Here is an 18,003-nt window from a genome sequence, read left to right as displayed (position 1 = left end):
GATTCTTCCAGGTTAAACCACTATCTAACACAATGCCCAAGTATTTACAAATATCACGTTGTTCGATCTCACTACATTCTAAACAGTCGGATTTATTTATCACACATTTTTTACATTTATATTTTATTGTAAGTGGCAATTTTATTTTCCCCTTTAAGCCGAAGTTGAAGTTGATATACAAAGTTTTTTCAACGCTCAAGATCATACAATGATTTGAAAAGCATAACCGCAGTGCGTCCAAATCTGATTGCATGTCCTCAGCCACTTCTATCCAGGTGTTGCGGACATAACACAAGGCAGTATCATCTGCAAACGCATATACATTACCTTTAATCGGGGCCGAACAGACACTATTTACATATATTATGAATAATATGGCTCCCAATATGGATCCTTGTGGAACTCCATATTGTACCCCAGCAAAGTTACTTAAACACCCTTTTATTCTCACGCACGGTCACCTGTTGATCAGATAGCTCTCAAACCGATCAAATGAAACACCTTTAATACCACTCATCCACAGAATGCTTAGAAGGACATTGTGGTCTACACAATCAAAAGCTTTTGTTATTCTAAAAATAGACCGCTTACACATTTCTTATCATTTATGCCCTGAAATACTTGGGTAGTAAAATTAAAGAGTGCCTTTTCAGTATTGCTCCCAGCCATGAATCCATATTGGTTTTTACTAAAAAAAGAAGTTTTATTGAGGTACGATATTAATCTGTTCCTCATACATTTCTCATAGATTTTAGAGATACTGGTCTATATTGAGTAACAGAGTTTTTATCTCCTTTTTTAAAGACAGGTATTACTACTGCTTTTTTTAAAGCGTCCGGGAATTTTCCAGATTGGAGGCTTATATTTACAAGAAAGGTTAAGACATGATATATGATCTACCGCTAATTTTACAATTTTTGAGCTTATTCCATTAATACCAGGGGATTTATTGTTTTTGAGATTTTTGATAATATTTTCAATCTCAGAATTAAGGAAGGCTCAACGAACATTGATGACACTTCACATTTTATATTTGCCAGATCATTATTTGTATCATTACAAGTTTCATTTAATTGTTTACGTAAATCACTTACAACATTTACGAAATAATCGTTAAATATGTTAGCTATTTGAAATGGTTCAGAGATATTTTTATTATTTCCATTATTTAGTTCAGTAACTTTATCTTTTCTTTTCTGACCGGTTAAGGAATTAATTACTTCCCACTCCTTTTTGGAATTTCCTTTACATCTGTTAAACATGTTATCGTAGTATTTTTGTTTAGTCGATGTAATCTTAATTTTAAGTTTATTCCTATATGTTTTATAATGTTTAATTAAATGTACGTTATTGGGGTGCGCTATTGTTTTTTTTGTATAATGAATTGCGTATTGATATCATTTCACACAGTTTATCTGTTATCCATGGTTTTAATTTTTTGAATTGCTTACCCTGTATGACTAATTGAGTTTTAGTTTATAATTTCAGTTAATATTCTTATGAAAATATCAAAAACTGCTGACGCATCGTTATGTATATAAACATCCCGCCAGTCTACTTTAGCGATAAGGGAATTGAATTTATGATAATCAATTTTAATAGCATTCATATTATTCTCATTTTGAATAGTATTGGAATGCGTCACATTAGAGATATGCGATATCCTGACGCCTATAAGACTATGATCTGTTATCTGCAAATGACTCGCAGTTGAAACTATTTCATAATTATTTTTATTTTCTATTCTTGACAATAAGTGATCAATGCATGTTCCACTTGTAAGTCGTGTGGGTTCATTGACTAATGATTCAAATCCACGGCAGTTATAAATAGTTTTATATTCATCTATTAAGTGGGATTCGGAAAGTAGGTTAAAGTCACCAATTATTATGCAGTTATTAGAATTAATGAATTAATTAGTTATTAGACAGCACATCATTAAATTCATTTAAGAAGTGCCTCTTATCCTTACTATGTAATCTATATAGCGCAAGTATTGTATATTCAATACCATTGTGCACTAGGTCAATAAGAATTGCATCACATGCAGACAGAGATAAAGAAACCCTTCGGTAGTTCAATTTAGAATTGATATAAACAATAATTCCACCTGATCTATAAGCTTCATTGCAATTAGCTATCATATCATAATTTTTTATTTCGTATAAAGATACTTCATTTGACATTATCCAAATTTCCGATAAACAATTATATCTGGCATGTTTTCAAATTTAGATAAATTAACTAATAATTCATCAAAGTTCTTTCGCAGACTACTAATGTTTTGGTGCAGAATTTTAAATTCACAGTTCATTAATTTATTAAAATCGTTAGAAATCATTAGAAATAAAAATTTATTTTAACATAAATATAAGTGTGCTTACGGTAATTTGTTTAAGTCCTCTTCATTCCTAATCTGCACAACTTTGTCTTTTCCATTCTTCCGCATAAGTATTTTCCCATCTCGTAGCCAGATGTACTTGTAACTTTAGACCTTTTTGCCTGCTGAGCGAGCGCATATAGCCGTCTCCTTGGTGGACAGAGCGACTCATTTATGTACACTGGAGTATCAGTTGTAAATCCCATGTTTAATGTAGTGATAAATTTTTTCTCGTTTCTTCTTCATGAAATTTTCCTTATCCCGCCTTCTGACGAACTTGACAATGATTCCGTCAGACATATTATTTTTCCCTGGCAATCTGTGAAAAGCATCGATCATCTCATCCGTAATTTGGAAACTAATTACGTCTCCCACTTTTTTAATTGTATCAACATCTTCATCATCTTTTTTGGGGATATCATATATTTCTATCATACTTTTACGACTATATTGCTCCGCATCCTCAAGCTGTTTAACTTATTGACGAAGATTATGGTTTTCAGCTGTCAAATTCTCAATTTTTTGAACATACTCTTCTAATTTTAGTGTTTGGTCAGCAGTTATTTTTGAGTTATCATCAATCTTTTTGTGTAGGAGGTCTGACAATTCATTCATATCACTTATCATACGTTTCTGGGCCCTCTTTAATTCATTTATAACGGACATCACGTCATCAAGTGTAAAGTTGTTTCTTTGTACAGCAGTTTCTTTTGCTTAAGGCGCAATGTTCACATCTCCAAATTTTATTATTGAATATCAACAATTCAATGCCATCTTTGCTCATATTTTTACAGCTTGCATGAAATAATGTCTTGCAGTCAGTGCAAGCTATTTTACTATTCTTAGTGGTTATATTTTTATTACAAACTTCAAATTCATGAGAACATTATGCCATGAATATTCATCATTTTGCATATAAAATTTATCATGTCTAATAGCCCTATAAATAAAATTAATAGCCGATTCATACTGATCAAATAATACGTAAAATTTTTCATGCATAAGATGATCTCATTTTATTGTTTTGAAATGAATAAAAAAATTAGGATATGTTTAGACTACAAACAATAGTCGTTCGTAAAAATAAAGTATTTATTACCAGTATTTACAACTAGTATTTTTAAATAAATAAAAGATGTAACAACTCTGACAATGTACTCCATACTATGTAAGTATACGGAGCTGTACGAGATGTTTTCGTAAAGGAATGATTGCAGTTGGATAGTCATCTAACTGTTCCACCTGTCCTATTAGTATATCTTTCTCGCACGCAATGTGCACAGCTATATCCCCGACAGCCACAAAAACAATTTTTATGGAAATAAATAAATCTCACAAAAAATGATAATCATAATATTATCGGTTAGCGAGACTAATTTACTTTGTCTACTCGACAACGCTTGATAGGATAAAATTAACTGTTTTCTACACATTTTATTGAATAATAAATTCTCGTATATAATAAGAATTATATATAAATTATTATTATTATTATTTATTATATATATTATTATTAATATAATAATTCTATAAATTATCATATAATATATTGTTACCACATATATGCTTAATTTAATATCGGCGGGTGAACACAGTGGCAACTCAGATGCGAGCTGGCGCACAGTATACGGACGCGCTGATAAAAGCATCACTACCGCCGCGCAGTTCTCCCACGATAGCGGTGCTGCGGCCCCGTCACTCTTCAATAAAAGAGGATGAATTTTCAATTCATCGTCGTGCACGACGATGTAACAATACATCATCACAGCTTGTCTTACAAAAAAAACTAATAAAGGTGTTTTTTTTCAATCTGAATTACTTTAATATGGTTCTGTTTGACTTTATTTCTAACAGTGTCAATATTAAATTGTTTTCTCATTTTTCTTGCTAAATTTTCTATCATAGAAATCCTCAAATATGGATTCACAAAATTTGTATGGAGTGTTCTTTTTTTCTAATCTAATCAAGATGGTGACTTGTCTAGCAAGTATATGGGACAGGATTTGAGACTGTCTTTGAATTTGTTTTTTTATGACACTATGCACATGTTTCTCTTGTGAATGTCCACATAAAAAAAAAACTTGTGAATAGTTAAAATTTTTAATTCTTTTATCACATATGAGTATCGGGCAATTTTTTTTTTTGCTGTCCAGAGAAGTTATCCAAATAGAAAACAACTGATTTTTCTATTCATTTTTACATATGATCTGACATAAGTTACAATTCACTTCCAAAAATGGCAAAACCATTCTCAAAAATAACCAGAATCACATTCCGCGCTTATTAGGGAGAGTGAAGCAAGAAAAGGTTTCCCACAGCCTTCATCAAGCCAAACAAAACATTCTGTTGTAGATTAGAATTCCACGTGGCAGAAGTACATATAATTTGTCTTTCAAGTGATTTATTCTGTATTCACCACAGAAATTAACACATAAGATAACAGATGATGAATATCATTACACTTAGGAAAAACAATTCTGATTGATGCCACTCATATCTCAGATGATTTGCAAATATTAGACTTATAATAGCAATAAGAAAGAGTGGAACAGGTATTTCAAAACAAACAATTAATTTACTCTTGATTGCTGTGAAACAATTCATTATATACATTATTTCAACTCAACCGGAAAAAACTTAAGTTATAGAAAATTATATATATTGAACTGTATTACATAATGTTAAAAAAATCAACTTCTTAGTAATTAATTTTTATATTTATCTAAAAGTAAATTGTTAATCCTCATACTTTAAAAATTATAAACATGGAGAGATATATTATATTTATACGTAGAAAAATGATTTTGTTAAAGATTATGGGCAATATCTACCAAATATTTTTTTAAATATTTCCTGATAAAATAATAGATATTAGTAACTTATGAATGATATAAGAACATAAAAAAAAAATTATTTTAAGTAACAAGGTCCGATCTCAACCCACTGTAACTTAAAATCAGTTAGCCAACAGCATTTATCAAAAAATCAAAGATCACTTAACTAACTAAAACTTTTTCTAACTTTTGTCTAGACAAAACAAAAATCAATTCTATACACTTCAATGAATGATATATTTATTATATAAATGTATGTAGTGAAATCCTACTGTAAATGTAATACAAATTCTAGTAGGAATCCACAATCCAGGAAATCATAATTAACCTTTTCCTGTTTTGACATAAATATACATATCCTGTAACTTGTAATACATTATGATAAAATTCATGTAATGTGTAGTTTAACTAAGTTACAAAGAAATGTGACACCAAACCTTTCTACCTGAAACTAATGAATATTATAATCAGTCACAAATTTACAGTTAAGTCTGTTGTAACAGTCTGCTCCCAATGACCTCCTAGAGATAAATAAATTTTTTTCCCAACATAAACCTAAACCAATGCCTTTCTGTATAATGATGCACATTAGCATATGCAGAATTCAGGGTTTATTTGCCCAGCAAGTGACATCACTCTGTTGGCACCAAAAGCTGGCCGTATAGTGAAAATCACTGCTGTTGGTTTAGAGAAACCAACTTTGATTGATGCCTCCTGTTGTTTAGATGCTTAAATCAACCTCTCCCCACACAAATACAAATATCACAAATCATTTATGTTTTTGAAGCTCTGAAATGGATCCAACAATCTACAATCAACAAGAATGGATCTACAATCTGCATTTTGTTAACTGAATCAAGAGAATTAGGTGCAAAAAACATAAAATAATGTATTAAATAGCATAATATTAGCATAACTAGTCAGCCAATTGATGTAGTGATCATCATGGTAGCTACTAAATCAATTGATTTTTGGTTCAAACCCTGAAAAGGATTGGGATTTTACCTATTTATCTTATCTCTATTTATAGAGTTCAACTCATCTTCCTTAAAATATTCTGTGTATTATATAAATACTGCATGTCTTTGCTTATTCTAATAAAAAATAAATTAAACAAAATAGCATGTTTAACGTTTTAAACAACGCTTAGTAGGTGAAAATACAATCCTTTTTAACATATTACTCCCCTTAATTTTAATACTAAATTTTATTTTTTTAATTTTATTATATGAAGTAAAAGAAGTATGTGATCGCAAAAAATTTTGGTTTTCAGATTACAACACAAATATCCATTTTGACTAGTTTCAGCATATCTGTACATAAATACGTATGAATCTTGCACAACTCAAAAATAATTTAGTCGTAGGATGTTGAACCTCCTCTATGAATCATGAGACCTTGCCGTTGGTGAGGGGGCTTGAGTGCTCAGGGATACAGAGTAGCTGGACCGAAGGTGCAACCATATCGGAGAGGTATCTGTTGAGAGCCAGACTAAGGAATGATTCCTGAAAGAGGGCAACAGCTCTTTCAGTAGTTGTTAAGGGTGTGAGTCAGAATGACTTAAACGGCCACATCAACATCACTCAGTCCTCTGAGTACTGCGCAGCTGAAAGGAATGGAAAACTACAGCTGCTTTTTTTCCAAGAAAATGTGGCTCTCTGCATTTTCATAAAGCAATGATGGAGGCGCCTTCCTTGGTAAAATATTCCGGAGGTAAACTAGTCCCCCGTTCGGATCTCCGGGTGGGGACTACTAAGGAAGGGGTCACCAGAAAATTAAAAAATAACATTCTACGAGTCGGAGCGTGGAATATTAGAAGTTTAATAAAGGTTGGTAGGCTAGAAAATTTAAAAAGGGAAATGGATAGGATAAATGTGGATGTAGTAGGAATTAGTGAGGTTCAGTGGGAAGAGGAAGGCGACTTTTGGTCAGGTGATTTTAGAATAATTAACTCAGCTTCAAATAATGGGCAGGCAGGAGTAGGTTTCATAATGAACAAAAAGATAGGGAAGAGAATAGAGTATTTCAAAACGCATAGCGATAGAATCATTGTAACAAGGATAAAATCAAAACCTAAACTGACAACGATTGTTAACGTCTATATGCCTACAAGCGCCCATGATGATGATGAGGTAGAGTGTGTATACAAAGAGATTGATGAAGCAATTAAATATGTAAAAGGAGATGAAAACTTAATAATAGTTGGAGATTGGAATGCAAGCATTGGAAAAGGCAAGGAAGGAAATATAGTGGGTGAATACGGGCTGGGCAAAAGGAATGAAAGAGGGGACCGACTTATAGAGTTTAGCACGAAGTATAATTTAGTAATTGCCAACACCCAGTTTAAAAATCATAATAGAAGAATATACACTTGGAAAAAGCCAGGCGATACTGCAAGTTATCAGATAGATTATATCACTGTTAAGCAAAGATTTAGAAATCAACTCGTTGACTGCAAAACTTACCCTGGAGCAGACATTGATAGCGACCATAATTTGGTGATAATGAAATGTAGATTGGGGTTTAAAAGCCTGAAGAAAAGGTGTCAGATGAATCGGTGGAATTTAGAGCTTGAGGAAGAGGTGGTAAAGAAGATTGTTGAGGAGGACATCGCAAGAGGTATGAGTAAAAAAGATAAGGTAGAAAATGTAGAAGAAGAATGGGAGAATGTTAAAAAGGAAATTCTTAAATCAGCAGAAGCAAACTTGGGCGGAATAAAGAGAACTGGCAGAAAACCTTGGGTTTCAGACGATATATTGCAGCTGATGGATGAACGTAGAAAATATAAGAATGCTAGTGATGAAGAAAGTAAAAGGAACTATCGGCAATTAAGAAATGCTATAAACAGGAAGTGCAAACTGACGAAAGAAGAGTGGATTAAAGAAAAGTGTTCAGAAGTGGAAAGAGAAATGAACATTGGTAAAATAGACGGAGCATACAGGAAATTTAAGGAAAATTTTGGGGTACAAAAATTAAAATCTAAAAATGTGTTAAACAAAGATGGTACACCAATATATAATACGAAAGGTAAAGTTGATAGATGGGTGGAATATATTGAAGAGTTTTACGGAATAAATGAATTAGAAAATAGTGCTATAGAGGAAGAAGAGGAAGTTGAGGAGGATGAGATGGGAGAAACAATACTGAGATCTGAATTTAAGAGAGCATTAAAAGATTTAAATGACAGAAAGGCTCCTGGAATAGACGGAATACCTGTAGAATTACTGCGCAGTGCAGGTGAGGAAGCGATTGATAGATTATACAAACTGGTATGTAATATTTATGAAAAAGGGGAATTTCCATCAGACTTCAAAAAAAGTGTTATAGTCATGATACCAAAGAAAGCAGGGGCAGATACATGTGAAGAATACAGAACAATTAGTTTAACTAGTCATGCATCAAAAATCTTAACTAGAATTCTATACAGAAGAATTGAGAGTAGAGTGGAAGAAGTGTTAGGATAAGACCAATTTGGTTTCAGGAAAAGTATAGGGACAAGGGAAGCAATTTTAGGCCTCAGATTAATAGTAGAAGGAAGATTAAAGAAAAACAAACCAACATACTTGGCATTTATAAGCCTAGAAAAGGCATTCGTTAACGTAGACTGGAATAAAATGTTCAGCATTTTAAAAAAATTAGGGTTCAAATACAGAGATAGAAGAACAATTGCTAACATGTACAGGAACCAAACAGCAACAGTAATAATTGAAGAACATAAGAAAGAAGCCGTAATAAGAAAGGGAGTCCGACAAGGATGTTCCCTATCTCCGTTACTTTTTAATCTTTACATGGAACTAGCAGTTAATGATGTTAAAGAACAATTTAGATTCGGAGTAACAGTACAAGGTGAAAAGATAAAGATGCTACGATTTGCTGATGATATAGTAATTCTAGCCGAGAGTAAAAAGGATTTAGAAGGAACAATGAATGGCATAGATGAAGTCCTACTCAAGAACTATCGCATGAAAATAAACAAGAAGAAAACAAAAGTAATGAAATGTAGTAGAAATAACAAAGATGGACCACTCAATGTGAAAATAGGAGGAGAAAAGATTATGGAGATAGAAGAATTTTGTTATTTGGGAAGTAGAATTACTAAAGATGGACGAAGCAGGAGCGATATAAAATGCCGAATAGCACAAGCGAAACAAGCCTTCAGTAAGAAATATAATTTGTTTACATCAAAAATTAATTTAAATGTCAGGAAAAGATTTTTGAAAGTATATGTTTGGAGTGTCGCTTTATATGGAAGTGAAACTTTGACAATCGGAGTATCTGAGAAGAAAAGATTAGAAGCTTTTGAAATGTGGTGCTATAGGAGAATGTTAAAAATCAGATGTGTGGATAAAGTGATAAATGAAGAGGTATTGCGGCAAATAGATGAAGAAAGAAGCATTTGGAAAAATATAGTTAAAAGAAGAGACAGACTTATAGGCCACATACTAAGGCATCCTGGAATAGTCGCTTTAATATTGGAAGGACAGGTAGAAGGAAAAAATTGTGTAGGCAGGCCACGTTTGGAATATGTAAAACAAATTGTTAGGGATGTAGGATGTAGAGGGTATACTGAAATGAAACGACTAGCACTAGATAGGGAATCTTGGAGAGCTGCATGAAACCAGTCAAATGACTGAAGACAAAAAAAAAGGATGTTGAAATTTTGGATTCAGGACTGTTGTAACATCTAGCTGTGCACCTCTCCTTTTGATTGCAATTGACTTAGACCAAAAGTGTCCATAAAATCCAAAAGATTTGAATTTTGTATTTTTTTTTAACTGCAGTAATAAGCCCTCATTAAGAGCTTTCAAATCATAAGTGAAACTTATTTTAATTGCTTCCGGAGTTATAGCCAAATAAAATGTTAATTAATGATATATTTGGATCTTACAAGGGGAAGGCACATCAGCTTGAATCAGACTTCATCTCCTTTTTTACCTTTTTTTTATTTAATTTAAATATATTGATTTATTAATAATTATTAACCTCTGATTGTAAAAACACTTTTACAATAAATAATAATTGGCCCATTGGTATGATTACACAATTAATAATTAAAAAACCTACTCTACCAACAATTCTTTTATATATACGTTCAAGCGCTTACAAAATAAAAGTCCATCATAAGGGGCTTAAAATGTGTATGTTAAAATCTGAATAAAAATAAAACATCTTTGTTATGTATGTATGTCAGTGATCGTCAAATGTTTAAAATTATGCTGACTTAATGTTCTGTGAATGTCTCCATCATTATCATTCATGCCAACAAATAACAACGGTGGACAATAATACAAAGATTAATAAACATGTGTTGGATTTGTCCATAGTAAAGCTCTACTTATTTATTACATTATAAACTAATTCTATGCATAAATAATAAGAAAACATTTTAAATTATTAGATGTCCTATGTAGGTAATATATTAATTTTCATCTTTTCTCCTAACTAATTTTCTTCAAAAAACTAACAGACAGTGAAACTGATGACATCATTCCATACATCATTACACAGTTCAGTACTTAGGAGTGATAAGTATACATCATCAAATTCAAAACAAGACCACTCAATTTTTCATTAAAAAAAAATGTCCTATTGTTATCAAGAAGAAACTTACTACAAGCCCACCATGCAACTTACTACGTAAAATAAAAAGAATCATAAAAAAAATTGATGCATTTCATGAAGGGCTTGAAAATATATGAAAATAAACATTTCCAAGCTAATTACAAATCACAATACCATGATTTTCATTTTTTTTGACTTGGTTTCAAATAAAAACGGATTCAAAAAACCTATGTAGTAATGTATTTTTTTCTGTGAATGTAAAAAACTCCCGCTTAATGTATATGGAAAAAATTTAAAAAGAGAAGGAGCTTTCTCTAAAAATAAGCCCTAATCATAGTCTACTAGATTGGTTTTGAAACCAGACTAATAGATTAAAAATAACGCTCTAATATATCAAAATAAACTTATTCGTATCATAGCAAAAACCTCAAATTTATTCAATAATTCTTCAACAAAATAAACAACAAACTTGGATATTTTGTTAAAATGTACTATAGGGCAAGCTCTTCAACATGTCATGGACAGTTACAAATTTAACTGTCAGGTAGATGACTGATGAATGTTATTATGCTGACATAGCAGCACTGCCTTGAACTTACTTCTGAAATGGCACTAGGTGCAATATTGATTAGAAATATCTTAAAATAATTCTAAACTATTTTACTTTTTTATTTTAATATTATATTTTTTATTATATCAATTTAACTTCAGGTTTAAGTTTTGTTCAGAAAAATGTTTTTCTATAATTTCAGTATCATTCACAAGACTACTTCTGTTACCAGTTTGTAAAATATTTTGTACTGTAGTTGGGACATTTATTCTGTAATTGCACTCTATAGGGGATTCTTGTTCCAACTAATTGAATTTATTTTATTTTCAAAGAGATTTTAATAAATATTTCTATCATAATCTTCTCCATTACTGACTATTACTAAAAGAAGGGAAGACCACTCAAAAGAATAGTTAACAGAAATTAAAACATTTAACTAGTTTCAGATTATTTTTTATAAATGAGATTTGGACACCTTACTGTACTACTTAAAATTTAAATAAATTTTTGTTTATTGAAGCCAAAATGAATTTACTATCAGAAGTAAGGATGGAACCACTGTTAGTAACATAAGAAACAGCTGAGAGGTGGCAGGAATGTGCAGAGGGACTATACAAAGAGGAAAAATTATTTTGATGGTGCTCTGGAGGAGAAAAAGAAAGTTGATGAAGTTCCAGAGAGCATTTTGAAATCAAAGTTAGAAAGAGCTCTAAAAAACTTAAAGAAATTAGACAGTAGGATAGATGATCCACCAGAGTTATTGCGTAAGTCAGGAGAAGCAGGGCAAAATAAATACACAGATTAGTATCTAGTTCATGAGTCTGGAAATATATACTCAGATTTAAAAAAAAAGAGGTGTATTTTTATCTTAAAGAAAGAAGGCCAGTATGATAAATACTGTACATCAAACATAACATCAAAACTGTTCACTAGGAAAATTTACGAGTAGAGGTGAATAGAAGTGTGGTGGAAGGCATTTTAGAAGAAGAGCATTTCAATTTCAGAAAAAGCACGAATAAGAGGGAAGCTATTCTCATCCTCAGAATATCTTAAAAAAAGAGCTTAACTATAATATAGAGAATACTTACACAAAATTTGTAGTTCTGGAGAAAATATTCAATAACTTAGAACAATCAAAATGTTCAAGTTAGATTAGATATACGAGGTGCGACAATAAAGTAATGAAACTGATTTTTCTTTGCAAGATGTGGCAACCTTGCAGCTTGCGTAGGCACACCATCTTTGACCTTGGTCTATAAACTACTTCTAGTCCAAGCGGCACATTGATGCAACTGCTCAGTCATGAGTTGTGCTGTAATAAATGAACACGTGTTTGTGCCTCTCGTCACAGAAATGAAACCGCAAAATATTGCATTTCTTTTTGCGTTAAATCGGGTGAAAACGCGACAACTTATGGTAAGCTTCAGAAGTCTTTTGGAGAGGAGGTTATGTCAAGAGCTCAAGTTTTTCAGTGGCATAAAATTTTTAGTGAAGGCAGAACGAATGTTGAAGATGAAGACCGCAGTGGATGACCATCAACCTCACGGACAGATGTCAACTTGACCAGGGTGCGTGAAATCGTACGATCTGATCAAAGATTATCTGTGAAAATGATTGCAGAAGAACTCAACATCAATCGAGAAACGGTTCGTCTAATATTAACTGAAGATCTTGGTATGAGAAAGATTTGTGCAAAAATGGTCCCCAAAAATCTCACACAACACCAGCGAGAAACACGGAAAAATGTGGCAGCCGATCTGTTAGAGCAAACGGAAATCAATCCAGATTTGTTGAGCCGTGTTATCACTGGTGATGAAGGTTGGTTTTTTCAATACGATCCAGAGACAAAACGCCAAAGTTCGCAATGGTGCTCAAAGGGATCACCCAGACCAAAAAAAGCTCCCATGTCAAAGTCAAAAGTGAAATGCATGCTTGTGTGCTTCTTCGATTCCAAGGGAATTGTTCATAAAGAGTGGGTACCTCCTGGAAAAACAGTTAACCGATATTTCTACAAACAAATTTTAGAAAGACTTCGTAAATGAGTTCTTCGTGTCCACGCCAACATTGCTGATAATTGGATTCTGCATCACGATAATGCGCCATCCCATACTGCTCTGTTAGTACAGCAATTTTTAACCTCAAAACAGATTTCAGTACTATCACAGCCACCTTATTCACCAGATATCGCTCTGTGCAACTTCTTTCTATTTCGAACAATCAAAATGGCGGTCAAGGGACAGCAGTTTCAAATAACACAAGATGTCCAAAAAGCTGTGACGAGGGTCTTGGAGGATATTACAGAAGATAAGTTCCAGAAGTGTTACCATCAATGGCAGAAGTCCTGGAATAAGTGTGTGCAATCAGAGGGGAATTACTTTGAAGGAGACAACACTAAACATGACTAAAACGGTAAGCAACATTTTTTTTCACATCAGTCTCATTACTTTATTGTCGCACCTCGTATAGTGAAAAAATAATACATAATCTTTAGAAGAATCAGGTGGCAAGAATGCTAAGAAGGTCATATCAGATGATAAAAAATCCTGAATGGCATGGATTTGTTGCAAGAGGGAAAAAATAAATAACAATAAAATAAAGGTAATAAAACATGGCAGAAAGTAAAATAATGAGGAATTAAACTTTAAGATAGGTGAACATATGGTACCAGACATAATCAAATTTTGCTATTTAGTAAGTAAAATTACCAAATGTGGACCAAATAATGCAGATAGAAAAAGCAGACTAGCATAGGGAAGTAGATAAACTGTCAGAAAAATATAAAAAAGACTATTAAGACTTATAAAAAATATTAAGACTATATAAAAAATATATTAAGACTTTAATATATTTTCTTTTTTATTTGACTTTATTTTAAAATAAAGAAAATATCACCTCATGGTATATAATTTTAAAGCACATTCTATAATAGTAAGAAAAAAATGTGAGCAGTTCTGATTTTATACTTTTCAAGCTGGATGTCAGAGAAGAGATTTTTATTTTCATTTGTCACAAGCAAGCAAAATGAACATGGCTTGCATAAAATAGCAGAAGCAATAAAATATGCAATGTATTGCTGATTAAAATCAATATCAGTAATATAAAACAACCTTAATATAAAAATGTACGGTACAAAAAAAACATTTATTTGCAATTAACTTTTTAGTAGCATATATTTAGTAAGCAACTTTTATGTATTACTATCAAAAATGGTAAGATTATAACTTAACTTCACTTGTACCATCAAAATACTATCATGATTCAATACCATCATAATTCAAAGTTAATTAAGTTCCATGAAAAATTAAAGTTAAACAATAATATCATCATATTAATATGATAATAATATTATCATTTATTAGACTGCAATATATAAATTTTAATTCTGAAATGTTGAACAGGATTCATAATTACTCAAGGGTAATGTTATATTTGAAAATTAATATTTTACAGTTTTTTTTAAAAAATAAAACACTTTTCTAGTAAACCACTCAGAATGAAGTTTTTTACTGTACAGTTTTGTGAACTGACAGGTCATTTTTTTTTTAATTACAACTCATATTCTAAGCTGTCTGAATTCATATAAATTGAAGTTTTAAAATAATTATAACATAACTAAGTATAATGTCTTGTACATTATTAAACAATATACTGTTATATGTTTTTGAAAATTGATTTAGGCTGAGTGCAACAGTGAACTCTCAACACATCAGAGGGCACACTAATGTTTTGGTTTACATTTCTCCCCTTTCAATCTGTGTAAGAATGATTAAACATCTGATTAATGTGTGTTCATTCATTGAATTATGTGCGACATTTGCTATTTCACAAAAATGAAGAAATGATATATTTATCAACTTAACTTTGAAAGTCTACCTAAGCTTATAACTTAAAAATAATGATAAATGAATATTTCATGAAAAATTTGAAGTGGATAATATTCAATGGAGATAAGTTTTACCGTAACTTTGTTATGATTTTTTTGCTTTTTTATTAATTATATAAAATTGAAACCTTTTTATCTCAAATGAATGAGATTTTCACAACTCTAAAATTTTAAGCTTTCAACAAATATTCTTTCATGATTAACAAATTGAATGCAGTAAAATCGTCTTAGCTGCCCATTTATTGATGCATTGATCTTAGTTTTGTAATTAACAATCAAAAACATCATATTTCAATAAGAAACAATGCAGATAAGAAAGCAATAACAATTTAAAAATATATAATAAAACAATTAGAAAAATAATCTTATTTATTCAAGTTAACCAATATACTAATGTGAAGATTTCCACAGCCGGTCTAAAGTAAAAGAAAAATGTGATCTAACTACTAGTATCATATTAATATTAAATTTTCCCAATCTTCTACAATCAGTAATTAGAATCACACATGAAATAACCTATAAAAAATTTAAATGCTTATGTATAAAGTTGAGTTAGAACTGGATTATAAAAACAGATATGAAATGTCTTCATATTTTATAGATTGTGTGTTATCCAATAGCACATGCACAAGTACAATTAAAAATTCTATCTCAAGTATCCAGTATACTTTAACCTCATTCAAGGCTGAGTTTGAATATTACTGCAAATAAAAGGGTTTATTCTTATTATTATTATTACTAAGCATACCAGCTACAGAAAAAGGACTTATATAAACACTTAAAATATTGCATTATTATCATATGGCTTCTTTACAAAGAAAGAGAAATTAAAAACATAATACAAAGTTACAATAACAGGCGAGTAAAATTATAATATTACTTTTAAAGGATAAAATGTGACCAAAACACATCATAATCAAGTTATTAAAAAATAAAACAAAAAAAACTACCAAATTAAGAGTTAAAAATCAATCGTGGTCTTACCATTATGAAGTGAAGTCCACCATAGAACCAACAAACATACGTGTATTTTCAACATCGTTTGTATGAATTACCACAAAATGCTAAACATTAGGTTCGATTCACTTGAAATAACGACAGTTCTTTCCTTGACCAGTATTTATAGGCAGCAAAGTTCAAATTAATTTAAAAAAGGCTTCTTATCAACTATCAGTCAATAACAATTGGTTAATGATGGCAGATAATTTGTATCTTCTACCAATTAGTTCTAAAACACTGTTTACTATTCGTAATTCACTGGGATTTAAAATCAAGACAAAACAATTTCATTCGTTAATTGGATCCCGTTCCAACTATATCTGTGGCGTTATCTAACGGTAACCACGCGAACTATAATAAGTGACCAATTATCCCAACATCAAGAGGGAGATTTAGGGGAAAAAATACTAAAGCGTGTCTCGCTTAGAAAAGGTCTTATAAACTTGAGACCAATAAAAAAAAGTTATAAAATAACAGCAACTTGGTGTCCTGTTGTTTTATAAACATTAACTCACAAAAGTAAGTCAAGATATTTTTATTTCAAAAATTTCTACTGTACTAAATCAAATGTAATTGATTTAAAAAAAATTTTTACAAAATATTATTTGACATAATCTTTTTTTAATAACTATCTCGTTAAAAAAAAAATAAAGATTTTATGCAAGTAACTTCTAGTCATTAATAAAATTTCAAAAAGGGAATTTTATTTTTCCCCAGAATTATTTTATAAAGTCAACCATTAATGACGATTGTATTTAAACATTAATAAAAAAAATTATACTTTCTTTAACTACTATTGCCGTTCAAAACTGATAAATTTTATTTTTGCCATGGAAAGGGAAAAGCCATAATCTTTTTACTGCAGTTTATTGAACATTTTTAATTTAACCTATATACAAAACAAAACTCTATATAAAATTTGCCAGATGTTAAAGTTGTTTTGAAAAGGGTTTAGTGATTTTTAAATAGTCTGACGCATTTTTGTGTTATTTTTGAAACCTTAAGCATGCTTATGATATTTTTATAATTCCTGAAATCTTATCATGTAAGGAAATCAAAATAATTTTTTTACAGTCCACATAGTAGTTTTAAATAACAAAATTGTATTAAAATTATTTGTTCTACAAAAAAAAAAAAGGTTTGAAAACAGGAAGGTGGCTGTTTAAATTCTTTCAGAAATTGAGATTTTACATAATTATTAGAAAAAAGTGTATATAAAAAACAATTATAATTTACTAATAGAAAGAAATGATGTCATAATTATATTTGTCAATAAACTACTTTTAAAACTTAAAAAGGCATGTTTAAAAACTTTTTCCATAACTTTCAATAGAATTAAAGAAATTATTTGCCAAGATTTTATATGAATTATTAACAATTCAAAATAGTAATGCAACATATTGGAATGAGCTTTATCAATCAACAATTTTATGCAGTGTAAAACAATTTTATGTTATTCTCTGTGGTGGGGTGGTAGTTTTTATGACATAAAATCAGAATGTTATAGATTCAACTCCTTTAGGTTTGCCATTTATTATATGCTAAAAAATTTGCCAAGAGACTGTAATTTGGCATCAGTCTATTGTTTTTGGATATAAAACTGAATATAGCAGATTTCTAGATATAAATAAAACTGAATTTAGCAAATGTGTAATTTAATATTTTTGGGTGTATAAGAATAAATTATTAATTTATTAATTAATTATTTATTATCATTAATTTTATTAATTTAAAACAAGAGGTAATCAAATTATTGACTATAAAACTGATTGAGGCATGTTTTGAAAAAAATAAT

At 30.6% G+C, this 18,003-nt stretch overlaps 1 protein-coding gene across 1 annotated transcript in view; it reads right to left on the bottom strand.

The window, feature by feature from the left end:
- Window positions 1-16,460, bottom strand: part of CtsK1 (C1 family peptidase 26-29-p) — a 95,172-nt gene extending 78,712 nt beyond the window's left edge. The window contains exon 1 of the mRNA XM_075354466.1: window positions 16,194-16,460. Within this exon, the coding sequence (XP_075210581.1) occupies window positions 16,194-16,248 (55 nt within the window). The 5' untranslated portion in view covers window positions 16,249-16,460. The remainder of the gene's footprint in view (window positions 1-16,193) is intronic.
- Window positions 16,461-18,003: the final 1,543 nt, after the last annotated feature.

The sequence above is a fragment of the Lycorma delicatula genome, chromosome 1 (genome assembly GCF_047948215.1).
Source record: "Lycorma delicatula isolate Av1 chromosome 1, ASM4794821v1, whole genome shotgun sequence".
Lineage (NCBI taxonomy): Eukaryota > Metazoa > Arthropoda > Insecta > Hemiptera > Fulgoridae > Lycorma > Lycorma delicatula.
Note: the sequence above shows the minus strand (reverse complement) of the source record. Positions and strands in the feature narration are given on the sequence as shown.